Below are 24,978 nucleotides of genomic sequence, written 5' to 3' on the forward strand. Positions count from 1 at the left end.
GTTTAATGTGTGAACATGCGTTGTATCCATTTTTTCACGAAAAGTAAGAAAAAGAATGATTAAGTTTGTACGTCATTTGAAATATTTTTTTCTTGCTCTACAAGATTTAGCGTTTGATTTTATATTACATGTATTATATATGATTACAAGCCTTCAAAATGGAGTGTCAAGAAGACGAATTTGAGCATTTTTGATATCACTTCTGTTCGCGTTCAATCGAAGAATGAAGCTGACGGAGCTGCTCGCAATATTTGCGCAGTGTATGGTGCTGACAATTTACTGGTGTTAACTTAAGTTATTTTTGTTTTTTTTTCCAAATGAAGAGAATAATCAGACCCAACAAAAAAAATTGAAAGTTGGTAAAATAGTTTGTGTCCACGAATTATTGGAGTAAATAAAAAAAAGTTAATTGAGTTAGAGCATTGTGATTCTTAAGTGTGTATTAGCAAAGTTAATTTTGTTTACCAGGGCAAACTTGTAAAATAATTTATCTCTTGAAGTAAAAGGAACGAATACATCTATTAACGTCCGAGGAAAGAGGAATCCGAGAGAATTTATTGGATTTTAAACGAGCTGACATTTTGTGAATTTTATTTTTCTCATTACCATCACATACCATAGCAAACATAGCACACAACAAAATAATCATCATCATCATCATCATCATCATCATAACCATCGTAATTTTTTTTTTCCTTTTTGTTGTTCCATCTGTTGATGTTTACAGACGGAAGAACTAAAGGAATACAGATGTTAAAATAGAGGTTGAATGGTGAATGTTATAAAGCGCCTAAATGGCCACCTTAACAACCGTGATATGTCATAAGCCCTGTTAATTCTTAAGCTTTAATGTTCCTTTACATGAAGGTATTTTGTGATTTTGTTTTTTTCTTAAGTTGTAGCCTTATTTTGTTCCTGTTTCATGTTCTAAAGCTACAATACACATCTATATCAAATACAATTTCACTCAAAATATAAAGTAAGTAGTTAAAAAAAACAATTAACATGAACATTTAAGTTTTTATTTTCAAAAATCGAGATCACACTTAACCGCCATTAGCAAACCCTTCCAAAAAGAGCAAAAATTGCTAATTGAAAACTAAGGATGCTTTGACTGTTAAAGAGAATGATTCGAAAAGAGAAAAGCAACAAAATTGCAGTTGGATTGAAGAGTGACGGAAAAAACTTCAAACGCATTATTGGCCCGACTAAATACTAAAGTTTCTCCCGACTTCAAAGTGTATAGAGTGATTTATGAACCAAAACAATTGAAAGCTGAGACATAAGTGCTTTACAGAAACATAATAATATATTTAAATGTTTGTCATGTAAAAGAAATATCTACATATTAATGATAATTATAATACAAAACGTCACAATTTATACTATTATTTTTAAATGTTGTTTAAAGTTCAGTGTCAATTCTTAAAATTTATACTTTTGACTATCAATTCCCTTGAACAAATTTATTTTCATTTATTAAATAGTTTACTTAACATTCAAATACTTAATAGTTGCAGGACAATTAGTGATTTTCTGAATTTATATTTTTTTCAAATGATTAACTGGATGTACATTGTACGTCCTTAACGAATCTCATAGCATTTGATATCCCTAAAACTCGTGTGCGACAAACAATGGAAGCGGTATTTTATATTAACAAATCTAAAACATACTGCTTATTATTATATTCACTTGCCAATTCAGAGACTAGGTATATAGACTTGGCAACGGATTCAACTCTTTCGATATTTTTTATTGTTAAATAACAAAATTTAAATAAAATGTTTTTATTAATGCTAGTATAATTAATAACTCATTCAGTTTTTTGAGTTTAAGTGCTATTATTGTAATTTTGGTTTTGTAAGAGATATTTTTTTTTCCATATGTGTTTTTGATTTTAAAATATTTTGTTTAGTAGATCACGCAGCTTACAAAAATATGAACCCACCTTTACAATAATTTTAACAAATCAATGTATAATAATAAATATGTATCATAATAAATATATAATAATAAATATCTCTCTTCAAGCATTTTTGTCCTTATCCCGCCCAATTTACAGTAACTTAATGTTCTTAAAATTAATATTTAAAAAATCTTTGATTATTGAGTACTTGAAAATAACATTTTTATATGTATAAATTGTATGTATTTATTTGATATGTAATATATATATTCTTTACTAACTTTGTATACTATGTGGAAATCTGTTATTAGTTCTGAGTTTATACACTATATCTGTTTGTTTACTAAAAATATGTATGTAGAACTGTTGATTTCCCTAATAAAATAAAAATAAAATAAAATAAATGTATTTTGTAAAAATAGTTATTGCCTACTGAGAGCATTTAAAATACACCCTATTAAATAAAATAAATAAAACTAGGTACAAAAAATAAAATAAAATAAAATAAAATAAAATAAAATAAAATAAAATAAAATAAAATAAAATAAAATAAAATAAAATAAAATAAAATAAAATAAAATAAAATAAAATAAAATAAAATAAAATAAAATAAAATAAAATAAAATAAAATAAAATAAAATAAAATAAAATAAAATAAAATAAAATAAAATAAAATAAAATAAAATAAAATAAAATTAAATTAAATAAAATTAAATAATATAAAATAAAATAAAATAAAATTAAATAAAATTAAATTAAATTAAAAAAAATAAAATAAATTAAAATAGTAAAAAATAATATAAAATGAAATAAAATTTTATAAAAATCATTTAAAAAATTTTAAAAACAAAATTAAATAAAATTTAAAAAATAAAAATTAAATTAAATATTTTTTGCAAATGTGTTTAAAATACTCATTGTATAAAAAATAAAATAAAGTATATTTTTATATGCTTTAATAAAATAAAATAATATACATAGTACAAAATAAAGTAAAATGAAGCCAAATGAAATAAATAATTATGTCCAGTTTATCGGTATAAAATTTCCGAAATATAAGTATTGCAACGGAAACTTAAAATAAAATATCGATTTGTACATGATTTTCAAATATTTCTCGAGCCCATGCGACGATGCAAACGACTTATCAAACGACAAATTCAAACGACTGCATCATGCACGCACGCCGATTATTCCAACTTAACTTGAAATAAATGTTAGCATAATGCAGGTGTTGACATGTTACTTGAGCTAAGCGAATATTAACTCGTTTTGTCTTTTATTTTCGTCATGGTATGCGTTAGGGAGGACAACTGTATGTAGATCCCATCCAAAGGGGAACCCTTAATGTGATTTTATTTGGCCAATTAAGAAACCCAACAGAGCATACGATGGGATACGGTAAAAACGATTATTTATACGTATTTTCACTGCCATATTGACTGAGGTGTTATAGAAAAATGATCTTACCTTATAAATAAAACAATATATAAAAGCATTATTACATTTTTAAGTACAAGGAGTTTTCTTTTAGAAAGACCTCCTTTATTTATGGTTTATTAAGTTTAAAACATCTGAAAAACTTATATAAACCTAAAACACCTAACATGCAATATTAAAAAATGTGTTTAATGTGTAGAATACCATTTTCAAAATTGATTTTTATCACTATAGTTTGAGTATGAACAAATGTTTGTAAAGAAGGCTGGATTTCACTGATTACGGATTTTCACTTCTTAAGATAGAAATTTATTGCAACGGAAAGGAAAAACATTTTTGAGAGGGTAATATAGAACTATAGGCATTAACAGGGCTTATGCCCTGTCACGGCTGGTTGTAGTGTCTTAACCTACACGCTGTGTAACATTTACTATTCTGCCAATGTACATCCACATTTCCTCAACTCTTTAATTTATCGACTTTGGTGAAGTAAAAAAGCTGAAACATTAATTGATGTGGATGAGATTAAACAATGTTTGAGCATGTCCAAATGCTTGCAGACTGGCTATTATTATATAAGTTCAGCCCTGAAAATACCTAGACTTCCATATTCCCTTCTCAAAAATGTTTTCCCTCTCTGTTGAAATAAATTTAAATAGATGAGTTTAATTTATCTGAATTTTTCACCATTTCACAGTAAGTACCTTATATGCGCGAGCAAAATCTGACTAAAAAATTCAATCAAAATTATAACGAGTTCTCATCCTGTATTAAGGCATTCGTATGAATCATTATCATTATTCCATTTCTGTACCTAATGGTGCATAGGGCGCTGCATTTCTATTTCATGAAGGAAATATAGTCAGCCTTATGTCTTAGGTGCCAGTCCAGGAACTACTTAATATTACGTTGTTTAGATTTTTTTCTCGTGTTTATTCGAAATAATATAACTTCAAATTACTAAATCACTATAACAGTATAAGTCACTCTCCAAACACAAGAGCTACTCTTTTTTTTTTTGTAAAGTTACAGTTATAACATTTACTAAATATATAAAATTAGATTGTTCTAAAAAAAATCAAACCACCAGGCGGGCAATGCGTATAAATACCACCCTTTGTTTCTTGTAATTGCTGATCGTTTTTTCAAAACACGAAGTGGCGTAACTACGTTTAATTATAAATGCTATTCTGATCCATATGAAAAAGTCTTAAAAGAATATTGTAATCGGAAATTCATACATTGTAACTAAAGTCACTGCACTTTTACGTGTTTTTTATCTTGACCATTAAAACAATAATTTCTTTGTAGCTATGGCAATTTAAATAATAATTTTCTCTTTATTATTTTATGATAAACTTATCACACAATTATAATAGGCCCATGGCCGTCCATATTACTCGAGAAGTTATATTCTACAGTAAAATACATCAATTATAAATTTATTTATTTAAACATTATTCTACTTCGTTTCGATTACAATTGAAGTAGTTTTAGTGCAAGCGTTTTATTTTAAGAACCAATAAAAACCAATGTGTAATAAAACTACGGAAATATTATACGAACAATATTTTAACTACACGTATGAACAAATAAATTTTCGTAGACAAGGCTGAATTTAAAGTTATAGGGAGTTAATTAATATTACAAATTTATCAAAACAGAGATGGAGAATATTTTTGAAAAGGGCTATGGAAGTCAAGGAATTTTCTATTATTTCTAGAATCTTTCTGAATTGAACCACATCCTTGAAATAGAGAAGGTTTAAAAGCGACTTTTGCTGTATATATTTTTTAAAGATTATCCCTATTTTTTTCTAGCTGGGGTGCTAGATTACAATACCCTCAAATCTCGTCGTCATTTTTTTCTCGGGAAACATTTCTACGAGCTGATATCTGGAAGTATCCGTTTGTATGTTCCCTATAATACCGAAGCGAGATCTTATGCGCTGTTTTACGCACCCAGTAGTCGAACAAATGCAAGTCAGAATTCAGCAATTCGCATTCTATATTTATTTATTTATTTAACTTTTTTACATAATATTATTTGGAAATTGGCGGGCTTATTGCCAAATGGCAATTTCTTCCAACCAACCACCAAAATAAAAGTTTTATTTTTATAATTCAAGTTACAGAACAAATTCAATAGAAAAAAAAAGATTAAAAAGCTAAAAATATATAAAAATAGAAATAAACGTATTTGCTTATAAATTACCTTAAATTAAAACTATTACTCAATGGGAAAAAGGAGAAAAGAGGAAATAGCAAACAGGAAAGGAGGAGAGATTAAGGAAGAGAAAGGAGATTTTTCTTCAGATGTGATGAATGATGTGTGAAATGATGTGTGAAACAGAGATAATGTAGTTACATCTTTGATGGTGGATGAGCTAGAGAAGAGGAATTGTGGATGGGTATTCGGAGAGTGCCTTGAGAATTAGAACGAAGAGGTAAACCATGAACTGATAAGCGTTGAAATTTTTCACGCAGGTATATAGGAGCGTTAGGACTATGAAGTGCATTGAACAGAAGTGAGAGGGAGTGATAGTCTCTCCGCTGTCTAATTTTGAGCCATTTCAGTTGCCTACGATAATCAGAAATGTGGTCATATTTCCTAAGATCAAAACTGTACCTATACGGCTTCTGCAGATAATATGGACCAATTTTTCTGAACACATCGAGTTTAACAGCTATCTGCTTATTATTCATCAACTTCTAAGTTATACAATATATATATTGCTTTCCATTTTATTTATTTTTCTGCTTTTCGTATATTTTTGTAAATATATATTATATGTTTTTTGGATTGTTATTTTTAACTTTAAAAACCACGTTTTTTTCTCTAACTTGGTAAAATTATATTTTGTATTCAACAATGTTTTGAGTATGTCAAAATGCTTGCAGACCGGCTGGATTCTCTCCCTAGGGAGTTATTCAAATTTAAATTTATTTCAACACAGAGGGAAAACATTATTGAAAAGAAATGCGGATGTGTAAACATGGGCAGAATGGTGAATGTTACACAGTGTGTAAAGTGGCCACTTAAACCAGCCAAGGACAGGTCATAAGCCCTGTAAATGCCTAGATGTCCATATTCCCTTCTCAATAATGTTTTCCCTCTCTGTTGAAATAAATTTAAATTATATTTTGTATTTTTTATTCAATGTTCCTTTGATTTGAGATTACTACTTGTCTTTTTTTTATTTTAAAAAAAAAGTGTTTTCTAACTCTTTAATTTTTTTATACACTTGAATGATTTGTATAGCAAAAGGCATTACGTGCCGTGTGCATGTATAAATAAATAAATAATTACGTAATGGATTAAACAACAAACTAAGTAACACAAACTACTATAGTAAAATAAATAAATTTACAGAGCTTTTGATCTCAATTGACTAGTTTAAGTAATCACCTAAAAAAACCCTTCTCAGAATAAAAACTATTTATTTTCCTAGTCACAAGTTCTCTACATAATATTAGTTTCAAGTCTTTTACCCAAATGTATGCCTTACCTTTATAATTGGAATATTCAATAAATTGTTTCACTTATCAATGCAATTATTTATAAACACATTTATTAATCGGAAACGTGCGAACTATTTTGATAGCAAACCATTTATCACAAATGGGATTGACTGTTTAATGTCGCAATTATTTTAATCTTACGTAAGCAAATAAACAAAAAATTTAAATTTGAATAACTAATTCAGAAATTTTTGCGTTGTTATTTACTACTATAAAAACATACAAATTAAGGGTTTCAAACTACTGTTTTAGATAAAAAAAAATTAAAAATGTTGCAAATACAAAATACAGGCACTTCTGAGTAGGTTTGTATTTTTATGTTTCATTAAAAGCTAGCGGACGAATGCAATAGATATTAAGATGTTTTATTTCTGTATCTTAGAATTGAAACAAAATGTGTTTAAAAACAAATTTTAGGAAAAAAATAACCGTATTTCGTTTACATAGAATAAAGAAAAGAAACAAAATATGGAATGACAAATAAGGAAAAGAAAAATGAATTATAAATTAAGTAAAATATAATTAAAGGGCACATTACTTCAAGGTTACGATTTTTTATTATAATGTTGTAATTAATTTTAATTACATAGTACCTATTACATATTAAAATCGATTAATTACTCATATTTGCATTTACGTTTTGAATTATTTAAATTGATTTGAATTATTAATCTGCAATTTATATTGCGTGATTGAAGTAAATCTTCTTTACATGAGCATGTTTATAACTTACGTTGAAACGTTAAACGATAAATGTTAGTTTTTAATTTAAAAAATACGATTGGTTGAGGATGGCGAGACAAATTGTGTCAGGGGTAAGTTGTGACAATGATTCTATTCCACGGTTGATTGTAATGAATAAAAAAAATTACAAAATCTTAAGCATTATTCAAAATACTCTCACAAATTTACATATCGGCAAACTTCCGCGTACATTCACACATTAACATACGAGTAGATACATGAATATTTACACAATCTTACACATGCTTATTTATAAAACGCGAACATCATTGATTTAGGATACAAGTGTTTTTTCATATATTTAACAAATATTAAGGTATTTTGTTTCTGAAAAATGAATGATATATTTTTTGATTCGAACATTCCAGAAAAATATGAAAATATATTTTTTAAATATATAAGTTTATTATTAATATACGCTAAAGCAGGTGGGAAAGAGAGAACATAGCATGAAGTTATCGAAAAACTCACCATAACACTTAGACAAATGAGAAAATAGTATTTCTCATACTAAATAAAATCAAATAAATATCGTACTACCTACGCTTCAATTTTTCAGCAACATAAATGTATTAAATGTACGTACCTAACGATATTTTAATATTTTTTCCAGGAAAGCAATTCATTTTATTTAAACGTTAATTTCCATACAAAAAAGACATGTTATCAACATGCAATGGTACATTTGTTTAAAGTCCTGAGGCTATTTAAAACACTTTTGATTTATTTTGGTTTCTAGTGAACTATAAATTGATTTCTAATTTTGCTTAATTCTACCTTTAAAGTTTTAATTGGTCTATCCACAATCTACGTTTATTAGTACCTATCTATTACTTTTTCAAACAATTGTATCGTATTGTACCCCGCTTTCCTCTTTTTAATTATTTCGCGTCTTCGTGCAATGGAATAACTGATAATTATTAGTTAATTAAAGCAAAGACAGGAAGTATCCAAGCAACCAAGAATGATGTGACGTAAGAAACATGGATACTGATGCTGTAATCTATAGTTGCATCTTCTCAATAAGGAGATATAGCTCTTGCAGGAGCTGAATCGGAAGTTGTGGAGGTATCTCGCAAAGTTAAACGGAAACCCGCTTCTGCATTCCAAACCGGAAATGCTCAGATATGGAGAATCTATTGTCTTTCAACCGTGGTGGCTCATCGCCCTTCACTTTTGAGAGAGAAGCGCAGATGAATGGAGAATGAATTGTGATGTTTAACTTTGTTCGTTGTTAGATGTATGCCTTTTCAAGAGAAGCGCATTGTGGTGTCATTTCAACAGTACAACAATAAATATAAAGTGGATTAAATACTATTCAAAATGTTTTACAATATTTTAGCAACATATGATTTCATAATGAATAATAAAATACATCCAAGAAAACAACAAACGATTCTTTAAATAAAAATAAAAAAATGTTTCAAACAATTTCATTTTTATATGAAGACAATTCCGAGTAAGTAGCCCTGAAGAACACCTCATAAAACATTTTCGCCAAACTGTTTTTGCAGTGTGAGTGTTTAATATAAAGCAATTTATGCAAAATTAAGGAAAACAGAGCTTTAAATTTAGTAGAGAAACATTTATACTAGGTATCTTTAACATTAATAAGCATTTATTGTGAATTACACATGCATCAACATAATTTTTTAATGCGTCGCTAAAGAGCGACAGGTACAAAGGTAAAGAATTCACTAAAAAACAGCATTTATGAGTTTAAAACCCCTAAATGGTACTGTTAATACAAACATCATCATCATTTCCTTTTTCACACCTAATGGTGTTTAGGGTACTGCATTGACACACTAAACACAGTGGAACTTGATCGTTTTTGTTACAATTTTTTTAAGGAATAACCCGTTAAACCTTTTATTTAGAAGCTTGTCAGCAGGCGGTAATTAAGATTTGAAAGAAGTTATGAAAAATATTCCACAACACTCTGACCAATTGAGAAAAACTCTTTCTTGGATTCTTTCTTGCAACTGGCGAGAATCGAACCCGCGACGCTAGTTTCACAGTAAGCTGTCTTATCAACTGTGCCGCGGCGCTTGTACATAGCGGTAAGATTATCAGTCTTACGCTTCAGACTCAGGGATTATGAAATATTCTAGTGCAAAAACATTTTTTTTAATAAATATTTTACGACAAATATGTCGGGAATGAAACTTGAGACTTCTTGCAAGGTAGGCAAATGTGCTGACCACTAACTACACCACGAGGTGGTCGGTGGTGAATTTCTCTTTTCAAATGAATTTTTCCGCTATATTGAATGACTTTTTATTCTAAATCATGAGTGTAAAGTTTTTTATTTTAAGAATAATCACGGTTCTTATATGAACAACTATTCAATAATGCTAAGCTTATATACAAACATTATGTTGACAGATGTCTTTTGAAACGCAAGGCTTTATTGAAACTCTATCGATCAGACAATGTAGATTGCCAAATCATCCCACAACTCCCTGGGGTAGTTTCAAGTATCAACCCCTTGTTTGTTTCTGATGGGAAGTTGCTTTGTTCTTCGATCCTGTTTTGTTTTCCGAAATCCCCGAAAAGGATTTGCCCGGATTCCAGGAAGATTTGCAAACATTTCGATTTCAAATTCCAAGATCCTTCAGACATAATCTTGAAATTTGTGAGCCTTGCTACATTTGAATAAATGAATACAATCGGAAAGGAACAACAAAGGATTTTGAATTAAATGATTAATGCAGTGACTTATGGATTCCTGTAAATTCTGATTCTCCATATATAATCTCTAGATTTAGAATATGATTATTTTTCGTTGTTGTCGACTTTATTTTTGTAGCTCCAAGACGTTTGGTAATTTGGCTTTCATATGCAAACGTTATTTACTCTTAAATTTTTTGATACTCAAATCTCTCTGACTATGCACTTAATAGTTACAGGGCACGTTATAATTTAGCTTCTCTACTTTTTAAAATAATAAAAACACTAATAACATATCAATAAAATATAAAACGAGAATAGGGGGTAGATTTCTTATCGTCAATACGCTTTGTAGCTGTAAGACGTGTTGTAATCAAGCTGCCATCTGTTATTAAAATCAATAATTATTGGAAACTGTAACTTTAATCCCAACCGATCTTTCTCTCTGTAGCTTCAAAGCGTGATGGGATATTTATTGTTTAGCATCCTTGGGGTAATTTTCTCAAAATGCCGAAATGTAAATTATTTATGATCATTTTTAATTTAAATCGGGTTGTGGTCCTGTGGCTATATGTCTCAGACCTACGGATCAAATGTTCGTGGTTTGAATCCTACTCTACCCCAACTTGATTCCCATTTTCCAATAAAGAGTTTATTTACAACACGTTGAAAATGGGCCTCAAAATTTAATATTTAGGTAAATCATAAAAAAGCAAATATTTCCTACTAAAAAAAATTAACAATATTAATGGTAATAAATTTCTAATAAAGAACAAATCAAAACAATGTTTTGAGTCAGTCTAAATCTTTTCTTCTTTTTCTGCTCTTTCCACTTTTATACTAATATGTAAAGATGATATTTTTTATATTTTTCTTTTTCTTCTAAAAATCATTTATATATTTTTTGCTACTTCTTTGTAAAATACATGTCTGTCTTTATTTGTATATATGTATGTTAAACATCTAAAAGCCCAAAAGGCGTTTAAATAAATAAATAAATCCATGTGAACAATACTGGGATTTTATGTTGATAAGAACCATATTTGGACAGATACATAATATTATGTTGGTACAAAAAAATTAAAATGAAGGATAATTTTAAGAAATATGAATGTTCAAACATAGGATAAATGGAAAAATTTACATAGTGTAAATGTTTTTAACATACCAATAAATGACAGGCCAAGATTATCAGACATTCTGTAGTAACTAAAATAATTAGGTAGAGTCTCATCTAGATAAATAAATATTTCAGCTCTTTTAATTATTTTTTTTTGACAAATGGATAAATCAAAGATAAATATTACGTTTTGCGTAAAATGATCACAAAAACCATTCAATGACATGTCATAATACTTATATGTGCCTCAAATTATACAAAGTTTACTTTTTCATACTGAAAACCATAGAACTGCCTTGGTTTTTGCGTAATTGTGGTTTTCGGGAGCCAAAGTTTGCTGTCTGTCTAAAAACAAAATCTTTCATGACAAGACTTTATTTTCTCCAGATGATTACACAGACACTGTCAAAATTTCAAAATAGGATAATATTCATTACTGAATTTTATCTTGATCAGGAATCTTGTGTTGCTTTAAAACCGGTCGGTGGTGAATTATAAAATAAGTTGTTAAAAACAAAGTTGTTTTTTTTAATATTTTAATCTAAACAAAATGTTTCGCTATCTCTGATAACGATTTTGTCAATCGATTTTCCATTTATTAATTGGTCGAATAGTTGTGACTGTTTGATTTATATTTTTTCCTTTAATCATGAAATAATTTAATAATTATTATTCTATTGCATAGTCACTTAGTAAAAAGTGATTACGCATTTAATTAACTTCAGTCAGGTCATTAATTTATAGCCATTTAAGAAAAAAGGTATAATGTATATTTCTACATGATACTTTAAGCACCTTAACCCTTTCGCACACATGTTAAATAAACCTTTAAAAACCATAAATAAAAATAAAAAAACAAATTTAGTTGTAAAACTACCATCGCTTAATCAGAATTTCTTGATCTAGATCATTTGACATAACACACCCGTGCGGTAATAATAGTACAAGTACAATAAATTGCTGTTTTTTAATTAAGTATTTTCAATTAAAAGCATGATTCTCAAAAATATTTATTTGGCAAGAGTGTCAAACTTATTCTTTGATTTTTCAAATTAAATTTACAAATAAATAGTGGCACAACGATAATTATACCATAATTATTTCTAAAAACATTGTATACAAGATGGTAGAAGTCAGTATGCTATGTTGTGTCATTGTTTTAGAAAATGAATGTTAGGTTCCTAATAGCGCAAGCGGCAGTATAGCTGCTCTGCTGTGAAAAATATATTTTTAAATCTATGCCACTGTTATTTCCGGGCTCCGATTACAATGAGAAGTTTGCATACTTTTTTTTAAGCGTCTAAAAGGTATAATCGAATCATGTTTACAAAAATTCGTATATTTGAATGAAAATATTTTAAGTGTCTTCGTCGGTAACCTGTAATACTAAGTTAACGCTGAATCATTTAATAATAAAACTATATTAATACGCTGTAATTGGTGCACTTATAAAGTGCCTTATACACCATTAAGTTTATAATTATAAGAAAAAAAAAAGAATTTTCATCAAAGTATTTAAAAACATGTTTATATTTTAATTACTAACGGATTATAAACATGTATATAAAATGTGTAAATATATTAACAAATCATCATCATTCTCTTTTCGCACCCAATGGTGCATAGGGTACTGCATTGGTACATCAATTGTAGAGTATCTTGATCATTTTTCTATAGCATGAAGGTGAGATGATCAGTCTTAGGCATCCCTGATGCTACCAGTCCAGGGACTATGTTAGTGTAAAAAAATTAAAAAAACTGTAAAAAAATTCATGTCAACCATATCGGGAATCGAACCCGAGACTTCTTGCATGGTAGGCAAACGCGCTGACTATTTCACCACGAGGCCGACTATATATACGAGGAATATATTACCTACTATATATTTGATTTTTCATTAAAAAAAAATTACTTAATGCATTTAAGCTGTTTTGTTGCGAGGGTAAAAGCATTTTTAAAAATTACATTCATATTCTTAGGTAAAGCATTGTACAGGTTATCCTTGATTTAAAAATCTTATTTGAAGGTACGTGCCTCGTTTTTGAACATGCGATAAGAACAACCCAGCCGATCTCGTATCACGTGAATGTCTACTACTGTGTTTTGTCATATTTGAATCCTTGTAAAGAAGTTTTTTTATATTACTTTCTGTATCTGAGAGGGTTAAAGGGTTATACACTGCCTATTACGAAACAAATAGTAATTGTTCTAGTAAAATGTCTATTAGTGATAATTTATAGCAATTACAAAAGTGATTGATACATAATTTATTTTGTATCCTAAAATAAGCAATTACACGCAATTTCTTGATTAATATACAAATGCATTTATAAGTACCAATCGTATCAATTTATTGTTCAGTATTTATCTTTATATATATTTCCTCTGTACGCATGATGTCACTGAACTCTTCCTAAACGGCTCAATCGATTTACATGCGGTTTTCAGAGAAATATAGATCTTTGCGCTGTGCGTGTTCGTAGATATTAAAATCTTAAATCTAATATTTAAAAAAGGTAAGGAGCATAAATGTTTTATTGATCGATCTACCAAGGTTGCAGTCGAGGAGAATGCGTTTACAAAAAAAATGGAAAGATGTTGTTTTTTGTGTATTAAAAAAGTTTTTTTTTAATGTTTACAAACAGCTTTTGTTTTTTTAGATCTTAATCATATCCTTTCCTTAAATTCTTTAAAAAAAAATCTTTTTTTTTTACTTGATTGTTGGTAATACTAAAATAATATTAAATTTACCACATTTTTATAAATCGTTATTCTACATAAGTACACCTCTCTGCTGGTGAGAAGACCGGAGTTTGACGTTTGCAAAAAGAATGCCATATTATTAATTTTATTTATTTTATGTTTTGGAATTCAACCATAAACAAGTACCTAGGTACCTACTTAAATTCAATAGATGAATATTAACAATTTTCAGTTTTGGAATTTAATCACAAACAAGTACCTAGGTACATACATACTTATCAATAAAAAGTCTTTTCCAAGCTTATAGTAGGTAAGCCAACGATCGGGCAAGACAACGTCTGTTGGGTCCGCTAGTATCCAATAAATTCAATATTAACTCGTAAAAGACTGTGGTAAATAATCCTTTTGCACGCGGTGATGTAACATTGTGTTACCACAAGCAAAAGACGGAATATTCTAAAGCTCAGACATTTGACAAAAAAACATGGAGACATACTGTTTTATCATTCCTTTTCCATAATTAAAAAAAAAGTACAGTTTAGCCCTGTTATGGCCAAAAAATTTAAATCATAAATTCGCCGCTTATAATTTACGCGTGCGTCCCCCATCACTGTCAAGAACCGACTAAATTTGTTTCACACAACACTAGCTACGGCGGCTACAGAACAGCGTCTCTGTCTTTTTTGTTATATGTTATATCTTCGTGCTCGCTCTAATACAGATGTATTGCTGTACTTTCAGGCATTATTCTTCGGCTAGCGAAGTTTTATTTTTTAATTATTAAAATCCAGAATTGTTATACAATGTTTACTTTTCAAATCCGGTATGAAAATGTCCATTTAAAGATTATAAAAAATACAACTTCATCTCAAAATAAGAGAGATTTATCAAGTCTTATATCGTAAGTCGACTAGTGTGACTTCACAGCCACACAAGAGTTAAGGACCCTGGTTTGATAACCGACGCAATTGGTCGACAAAAATTACCAATAGAAAAATTTATAAAAATACCACACCGCTACTTTGTAGGGAGACATATAGGATAGAACTCTATGTCCCAATTAAAAATAATAAATTAATTTTTACTTGTAATTCTTTTCTAAAAATATTCCTCTAAATATTCGTAGTATCTTTTTTCTTTCTCATTATTTTATTCATCTTTTCTTTTTTTTTTATATTTTGAAGAAAAACAAACAAATCGTCAAGCCGTTCTCCGTAGCGGTAGGCAGAGAGAATATGATGCCAAAACACTCTGTCTTTGCATATAGTCCTTGCTCTACATTCATACATCTTCTCATGCATGCACACCGATTATTCCGATTTTCAACACATACATCTTCAAAGTATTTGTTGAATTTGTTCATTGAATTTGCTCCTCGTTTTCTGCATCCATGAACATTCGAACCGTTAATCCTTAAAGCCGTTCTTTAACTTTCCATTCGCTCTACATGTTCAAACCAACGTGGCAATCCTTTCTTGATCAATTATGCTAGTCTCCGTCTCACAGTAAAAAAATAAATATAAATATAGTTTGAGTAATTTTAAAAACAGGAGTAAGATCAAACAGGTCATGTAGCTACTGAGCGTATGGACGGTTGAAATTCTTGACCCCTTTTACAAAAAAATGATATTTGATAGTTGTTAACATTGACATATTAAAGTTAGATTATCCATCGTTTTGTAGCTACAAAGCACATGGAGGAGTGGAATTATAGCAACAAAAAATGTCTTCATTATTATTTTTTTAAATAAACATTGGGCAGAGTAGATAATTTTTCAAGTTGTTATGCTAAAAAATAAACAATAAAAAACTTAATAAATAAAGCACCGTTACAATATTCATAACTCTATAAGTTCGTATTCGTTGTTTATCATCTTTAAATCTTAAAAGGCTGTGCTAAAAAAATCATTTACACTCGGTGATGTAACATCGTGTTTCTTCAAGCAAATACCCCTAAATAACCCTTGCTACACAGTTCTATTTGAATTAATTTATATTAATTTTTGAAAAAAAATATTAAACGGAGATTTCCGTTTTATGTTTTCCCTAATTTTTTTGTATTAAATTTATATTTTGTTCTCAAATGAATGCACTATGCATGTAACTCGATTGACGTTCATAAATCAGCGCGTTATTTGTAATTCTAATTGGCAAAAATCTAGCCACTAACGCATGTTCTCACGAGTTCCTTCTCAATACTAGGAACCCGACAATTGCCATTTTTCTTAGCAAATTATAATGGTGTGTGGTATAGAAATCAAAAGAAATTATTAAGATTACCCACAACAAAACAGATCATAATTCATTTAATAAGTATTTAATAAATTATTCCTCATTAAAATTGCATAAAGGTGCGAAATTCAAGCATCAAACAATTTCTATTATTTAATAATTATAAGACCCTTATGTACCGATGTATTGTGTAGTAATCTAGTTTTAATTTGATAAAATCATTGTCAAATTAATACATTGACGCGCTCTATGGAGTAAAATATTTTTAAAAGTAAACACGAAAACGTTCCCATAGCTAATGAGTAGTTTGAGTTTATTTTTACCAGATATTTTTATTTTAAAGTAATAAATGTCTTTGAAATACTGCCCAATAAAAAAATACTTCCGCTAATTATTAGTAACATAAAAAATATTTTTAGATTTGTGATTTTGAATTCCCGCAAAACAGTAATTCCACTGGCCACACCCCTAACAAGTCACGATTCATGTTTATTTCTTCCATTGAAATTTGTTGAGGACATTATCATGAATCTTGACGTCACAACAACCAAGGCCAAACACGTCGCGTTTTTTTTGTAACGTGATTTTATTAAATTTATTTTTTTCATTTCCATATTGAAAAACTTTTCTTCGTAATATACATACTGATTTTGAAAATATAATTAATTCTTCTAAATCTATTTCATATATTTTTATCGGATACCTGAAAAGAGTATCCTCCAATTTATGGTAGCATTTTTTTTTTTAAAGAATAGGAAATATTTATTTCAAATATTTCGATTTTGGGGCCATTTTCAACGAGTTGTAAATAACTCACTTTAAGAAAATAGAAATCAAATTAGAGTAGAGTGGAGTTCAAACCTTGGACTTCTGGTCCGTGAGTCCGCAACACTAGCCGTGGGATCAGAACCTGATTCAAATTCAATAGGGAAATATCATAAGGTTTTTACGCGCTTTCATGACACAAGCAGGCATTTCGGTTTCGATACAACGTCACACTTGGTTGGCGGACGAACAACGACTGAATACGTGTTAGGCATGACTGAGCGTTTGAGCATGAGTTAAGATTATTATAAAAGTTACAACAAAAAAAAACTTTCTGTGATATTTATAAGTAAAGGCAAGGAATTAATAAAATAACCCATTAATCTAGGATATTCATTTAAATATACATGATTAAGATTTATTTAAATTAAATTTAATTACCGGTATGCCAAATTTGGGACTAGATATTACTCAGAAAAGTTTGTTTTTTTGTTTTGCAGTCAGCTTCCGGGTGTTTTTTTTTAACAGATTCCCGTCGCCCTTCTTAATTAGATTTAAGACAAGCTTTTAAAAAAGCATTTAAGTTTGTAAGTGAAAATTCTCAATGGAAGTTCATTGTAATTTATTTTATGACCCCCGAAGTGGTGAAATCCCGTATTTTGTCGATGAACATTTGGACAAACTCAAATATTGTAATGAAACCAACTGGTCCAAGAAGAAGTTTAAAAATTGAAAAATTGTTTTCAGGCGTTGCCTAGTATGTGAAATAATTCAGTCAAATGAATCTCTTCACAACAATAAAGGTTTCAGCTCTTTAACTCCACTAAAATCAACAGATGGAAGAATTGAAGAAATATGGATGTTCAAACATAGGCAAAATGGTGAATGTTACACAGTGTGTAAAGTGGCCACTTAAACCAGCCAATGACAGGTCATAAGCCCTGTAAATGCCTTGACTTCCATATTCCCTTATTTAAGGTATTCTCTATCCCTGTTGTAATTTGTTAATATAAATAAGAGACGAGTGATACTTTGATCCACAAATTTGGAATATACAGTGATCGGTTTCATCGCTTTCGCGATATTTTCGAGACTGGTATCTTTATTAAGGAGTTCAATTAATTTATACAAAACAGAGGTAAGGATTGATAATTCAAAATTATATGAAAGTAAATTAAATAAAGTTATTTATATCTTAAGGATCATTTTTTTTTTTTTTTTTGGGTTAACTAATGGATTGATATAATGCTATTTTAATGAGATTAAGTGGTTTTTTTTTAGTGCCCCATTTCACGAGTGTGATTTTTTAAATTATGATTTCTGAAACACAAAGGGTAAAAAGTCGATGTAAAAAGCGATGAAACCGGTCACTGGATATTCCAAATTTGTGGATTAAAGTATCACTCGTCTTTTATTTATATAATAAATGTTTTTAGTATATACATTTGTTAACGTCCAAAGGGCTTTTAATATACAGAGATTATGAACAATTTACAAATATAAAAATACAATTTCAAATAATGAAAAATGTATAAAAAGCAAACTTTAGAAACTTAATTTTTGTTCTTAAATTAAAATTAATATACGTTATAATTTGTTACTGTGCAACCGACATTGATGTTATGTATTCAAGCGTTCATTTATTTTAATAAAACTTTCGTCGAGCGTGTTAACCACTACACCACGGCAGCCGCCAAATTGTTTCGTATGACATAATACATAATACGGAAGCAGATACATTTAAAATGAATTCGTACCCAATAACGCGTAGAATAAATTATTTTTTGCGTAACAATAAACAAAGATTCACTTATAATAAGGTCAACTCATTGTTTCAAAATTTGTCAGTAGAAAATTACGCCTATTTAAAATTAAAATTTGATTCTCAAGGTTGTTAATTACGTACACCTCCAGGGTTCAAAGAAAAACTCGTGGAAATCATGAAAAACAACAACATCAGCATCATTCCTTCTTCCGAATTCGATGGTGCATAGGACACTGAATTAGTACATCAAATAAGACAACTTAAACAAATACAAACTAATACCACTTTTGGAAAAGGGATTTTGAGTATTATGCAATTAAAATCTATAACCTGCTTCCACTATCCATTAAAACTATTAGTAACGAGAAAATGTTTGAAAAGGCTATAACAAAATGGATAGCGAAGCTAGGTAGAAGTAAAATGGATTGTCGCATTCGCCCACTTAAACATTGAATTAACTGCTCCACAACTGTATAGGTTATGTTATGTATTTGTTGTTTTATTGTGCGTTTTGCAATGTGAAAAATTTAGGTATATTTAAATAAAATATTAACAAAAATAAGTGTTCTACAAAATTGTCTGAAAATTTTGTTAATTATCTCTGTAAATTTCTTCTTTGTATATTCTCGCATGTAAAAATATTTTTTTTTTAAAGTGTATTGTTAAGTGTCCTCGGCACGAGTAACCCCAGTGAGTTCACATTATTTTTATTATAAATCATTTTTTACTATGTGGAAAAAAAATATGCGGCGCTTATCGACGATCCGTTACAAAAAGCACCTTCCCAGGAGTCGAACCCGGGACCTCAAACATGATAGGCGAACACAGTTGGCTTTTCTCCTCTCAATTATCTTATTTAGGACTCTAGGTACTTGTTTGAATTAATTATAGTTAGAAATTAATGTAAAATTTGCATGTAACAAAGTTAAAATTATAAATAAATGAAGGCGTATTAGTAAAACGAAAACAAAAAGCCGATATATCTGGGGCTTAATTTTTAAACGCCAGTACAATTAACAAATTGAAACAAGGATGGAAATCGATTTAGACAATGGAAAATATAAGTCTAGGCATTCACAGGGCTTATGACCTGTCGTTGGCTGGTTTAAGTGGTCATTTTACACATTCACCATTATAAATATTTGTTGGCGCTTTTCCTTACTGAATTTGGTTAGTAGAGGAATAAAAACAATAAATTCGTAGTGAAAAAAAAAATCGCTTGCTTGTATGATTGAATCCGAAGACAGCCATTTAGCCTTTAAAATGGATTCAGGTATGTGGTAGATGCTATCAATGTTAATTTAATCTGCAAAATTTTGCCTACAAACATTTGGACAAATTAAAAATATTTTAATAAAACCAACTCGTCTGATTCCAGTATGAAAAATAATTTAAACAGATGAATGAATCTCTTCACAACAATAAAGGTTTCACCAAAATCAACAGATCACACGCGTCGTCATTCTGCAATCTTGACGAATTATGAGTGAACCAAACACGTGCAAATAATTTTTAATATATATTTTGATTTTAAAAATAGAAAAGCTTCATTAAATTTTAACGTCAGCCTCGTGGTGCAGTGGTCACTGGTTCGATTCTCGACATGGTAGATATTAAATACTTATTTAAAAAGAGGGTTTTTTACACTGGAATATTTCATAGTCCCTGGAAGCGTAAGACTGATCATCTTTCCTTCATGCAACAAAAATGATCAAGATGCGCTAAAATTGGTGTACCAATGCAGTGCCCTATGCATCATTAGATGTGGAAAGGGAATGATGACGTTGATGAATTAATATTTTTATTTATATCCCTACAGAGATGAGGTAGAACTTTTTTCAAATTCAGGATTATGGATATTCGAGCGTTTACAGGGCTTATGACCTGTCATTGGCTGGGTTAAGTGGCCACTTTACGTACTACAACATTCCCCATTCCGCTTATTAGCGAATATCCACAACGGTTACATTTTTGATTTTTGTATTTATGTTATGAATTTGAGAAACCATCCACAAGCGAGTTGGAGGGCCATCTATGTATTGATATTGAAGTTAAGTATTTTAATTAAGCAGATTACTTTATTTTATGTAGTTAAGACTCTTCCGAGTTATAAATACAAAAATCAAAAATGTTACCGTTGTGGATATTCGCTAATAAGCGGAATGGGGAATGTTGTAGTACTTAAAGTGGCCACTTAACCCAGCCAATGACAGGTCATAAGCCCTGTAAACGCTCGAATATCCATAATCCTGAATTTGAAAAAAAATCTACCTCATCTCTGTAGGGATATAAATAAAAATATATACCTACTCCCCCTTGGGAGAAAATCCAGATTTGTACAAGTACACGTACCAAAAATAATGTTGATGAATTAAATTAAATCCACGTTGTAAAGTTATCTATTTATTACAATAATGACGATAACAATTTATTATCAGTTTACCTAATAAACGCAATGCAGTATTTCATTTTTTTTAAATTCAGTTATAAAAGATGAAAAAACATTCATCAAATATTAACAAATAATTAAAGCGAGTCACACAATGTAATGTTATCTTAATCGTCACTTAAATTTAATTAAAATTACCGGTCGTACATAGATAGCGGGGTCAATCTTGTATAACACTTTTATTTTGACACATGCGTATTCGTTATTCGACCCAGACCTTGCGCAATCAAGTGTCCTTTTTTCTGTGTCCGAGAAATACAGTTCTCAGTGTGAAAAAGAACCAAAACCCTGGACGAGTGTTTTCGACTCGATGGTGACTCCAGGTAATAATCTCGGTGAAAAAAATCGAGTGGAGACATGTCCGCCTCGTTTTGCAGCCGTTGGCGCCTTGCCTATCATTCTTGAGGTACTGAGTTCGATGCACCTGGCAGGGCTGACGTGAATTATTTGTTCTAAAGGTGGTTCTACACTGCGATATACTTTTCCTTCAAGGGAGTCCTTCTTTATCCAAAGTCGTTCTCTTATTGTAAATGTCCGTGTTTTTACTTACGTTTCGTGTAAGTTATGTTTGTTATGTGACTATAGTTTTTAGTAATTGGTTTTGTATATTTGGATACGTTTATTTATGTGAATTGTTTGTGAACATATTTTTTGAATAAAAAAACAGAGGCATTGAGGGGATCCTGAGGGGTGGGGACGACGTGTTGGCCTCTGTTAATACGTCTTCCTCCCCCCTCCTTAATCTGCATAGAGTTTGTATTCTTTAGAAATATTTATAATAACTTTCCTCTATGCGCAGCTGACAGTCCAGGACTCTATAACAGCTGCGGGTGGATGGTGGGCTTAAGGGTCTCCCCTCAATGCGATATACTTTATTGTTCCTTGACTTCTGGACTGGCATCTCAAGCCTTAAACTGAACTCAACTTCCATGTAACAAAAATGATCTAGATACTCTGCAATACGGAAGATCTGTTGTTTTTTTATTTTTTTTATTTGTTAATAGACTATTAAACTAACCTAAAAAAAACATATTTTTATTTCAATGTATCGTATTATCAGGGCTTTGATTTTTGAAAGCTGTGTATTTTTTAAATTACTCCGCGTGTAGCGTCAATTTCTCTCCCCCTTCTTCTTCAAGAGTTATGCTGATTTGTGAGTTGACTTACCGTTATCCGGAAATCTATCACAACGCTCTTATCATTGGTATATTCGGAAGAACTAGTGACGTTGTTCAGAGCCGTTCGTTTTTAATAAAATCATTTTATTTTTTGAAGTATTTTTTTATACATTTTCAAGAAACTTCGTCATACAAAAAACATTGCTTTAATTTTTACCGCGCTTAAAAATATGCTTTTATATCCAATTTCCCGTAGGGCTGAACATCCTCATTGTAATGCCAGTGCAGTACTCTATGCACCACTACGTGCTGTTAGGGTAATGATTATGGTTTTACCAAAGTGGTCACTTTAAAAAAATATCAGTAAATGTAAGAAAATACGAATTAAAAAATATCTAATGCATTTACCGAAACACAATAATTGAAACTAGAAAATTGGCTAACGACTAAGCGCGACATGTTTGTACTAAATGTTTTAGCATAATTTTGTATAGTTAGGTACTTCTATAAAACTTAAACTTGAGAATTTAATTTTAATCGACAATTTTAAATAATGTTGACGCCTCACTTTGTCAATACAAACATGTGCTTTTTATGCTATGTGGTTCACTAGGTATATTTTTCACTTTGCTAATAAAGTAAATATGTGTTTTTTTATTGTAATCTGAATGTAATCCAAAATCCCCGCAACTGGGAGTGCTAAGTGAATTATTGTCAACCTGAAATAATAATTTAATTATTTATTCAGTAGATCATCACCGCATTCTGCAGTGAGACTAAATTTCGTAAGTAGCAATTTTTATTTTCATCTTCTGTTACCTTATTTCATTACGTTGTATAAATTTGTCTTCTCTACGATTGAATACAAAATTGATTAACAAATTTTTCATACAATGTTGCTCCTAAGCATCAAGAGTTAGGCATTCCAGTTAACAAGCTGAAGACGTTTATCAACTAGTGACAGAAAAAAAATAACATTCAAAGAATGATATTCAGATGTTAAAGTAATGTTTCAAGCACTTTATACCTACCCGCTTCTTCTCCTAAATTATAATTTTAAATCTACATAAATGTAATAACTTCGTAAAGCGCTTTTCGGGAAATCGTTTAAATCTTTTTTAATGTGATAGGCATTTTATAACGTGATAAACAAATAGAAACTAATGTAAATTACTTTGTAATTACCTGTCGAAAGATGAGAAACGGGAAAGCCGGGTCCTTGAAACATGGGTCCCCCTGGCCCGAAAGGTCCTAAGACTGGAGGCCCCACAGGCCACCCGGGGGGCGGAGCGCCCAGGCCCGCTTGGTACGCCGCGGCCGCTGCTGCTAACGCGCTGAATGGTGTCGGTCTAATAGGCCCCTGGGAGCCGGGACCTTCTCTGTCTTGCAACAACTGCCTCTGTCGTCTGTACAGCATCTCTCTCTCGTCGTCGCTGGTTCTTCCATCGTCACCGTCTATGTTCAAATCTTCCACATCGACTATCGAATCTTCTTGATTTACTGAGTCTTCGTATTCATCTTCTGAGGATGTCATCAGGGGAGGTGTTGCCGCGTTCGAATTGAGGTTTAAAGGAGGGCTGGAGTTTTGGGTTGTCATTGGGCTCATTCTTATTTGCGGTGAGTCTCTTTTTTGACCCGGGAGTTCCGGCCTCGCTTGGGGTGATTGCCTAAGGGGGGAATGGGGGTTAATTTGATGGTGGTGGAATATTTCGGGGGATATCCTATTGCTAGCTTCTAAGTCTTCGTCTCTCAATGGTGACGTTTTCGACCGCGGTCGCGTGTCTGCTAAGAGGGAGGCCACGCTAAAGCTGATCCTCGAACTTTTATTGTGGTTGTTGTTATTGTTGGTAGATGTTCTATCTAGGGGCCGCAGGGCTTCCGGAGACACTGCCATCGCTTGTCGTTGCTTGGCCACCGACAAATTTTGAATCGTCATACTAAAGTCTCTCTTGGACAACGGAGGTGTTTGTTTCTTTAACATTAATATTTCTATTCGCACTTCGCTGTTTTATCCATTGGTGTTTACCGACAACATCGGACACAGTTCTAAAAAATCGTTAAAATTCAGTCAACAACAAATATAAAACATTCACTTGGTCGGGTATTTTAGTTTTGGAAATGGTTATAACAATTGCACAGCTTGATTGTTTTATCACTGGTAATAACACCGCTTCCGATACCGATTGTGAATCGAGTCAATATTTTTGGAATAAGTCAAAAAGCTCTCTACGGGCATACGAACGGACCGACCTGTCGGGCGCACGAATACAAACTGAACTAAAAGGAAACCGGTCCGGCTGTCATTTCAGTGTTATTACTAAAAACGGGTCGAGTTGTGGGAGGGGGAGGGGCGACCCGCGACAGGCTCCGCCCATGGAACGCCGGCGGTTCGAATCAGCCAATGGGGTCGGTCGGATGAGAATTGATTCTTTTTTCACGGTGGGGACGAGGTTCTCTTTCTCTCGCGCAAATTGAATTTGAGTCCCCTATGTCAGCAAGCTGTAGGAATGCAAGTGAGAGAGTGAAATGTATACAATAC

At 30.7% G+C, this 24,978-nt stretch overlaps 1 protein-coding gene across 1 annotated transcript in view; it reads right to left on the minus strand.

Moving 5' to 3' along the window:
* Dr (muscle segmentation homeobox protein Drop) overlaps positions 1 to 24,718 on the minus strand; it is a 40,559-nt gene extending 15,841 nt beyond the window's left edge. Inside the window, exon 1 of the mRNA XM_088227021.1 lies at positions 23,625 to 24,718. Within this exon, the coding sequence (XP_088083147.1) occupies positions 23,625 to 24,420 (796 nt within the window). The 5' untranslated portion in view covers positions 24,421 to 24,718. The remainder of the gene's footprint in view (positions 1 to 23,624) is intronic.
* Positions 24,719 to 24,978: the final 260 nt, after the last annotated feature.

Source organism: Micrasema longulum, unplaced genomic scaffold (genome assembly GCF_059751315.1).
Source record: "Micrasema longulum isolate JH-2025_06_02 unplaced genomic scaffold, ASM5975131v1 h1tg000483l, whole genome shotgun sequence".
Taxonomy (NCBI): Eukaryota; Metazoa; Arthropoda; class Insecta; order Trichoptera; family Brachycentridae; genus Micrasema; species Micrasema longulum.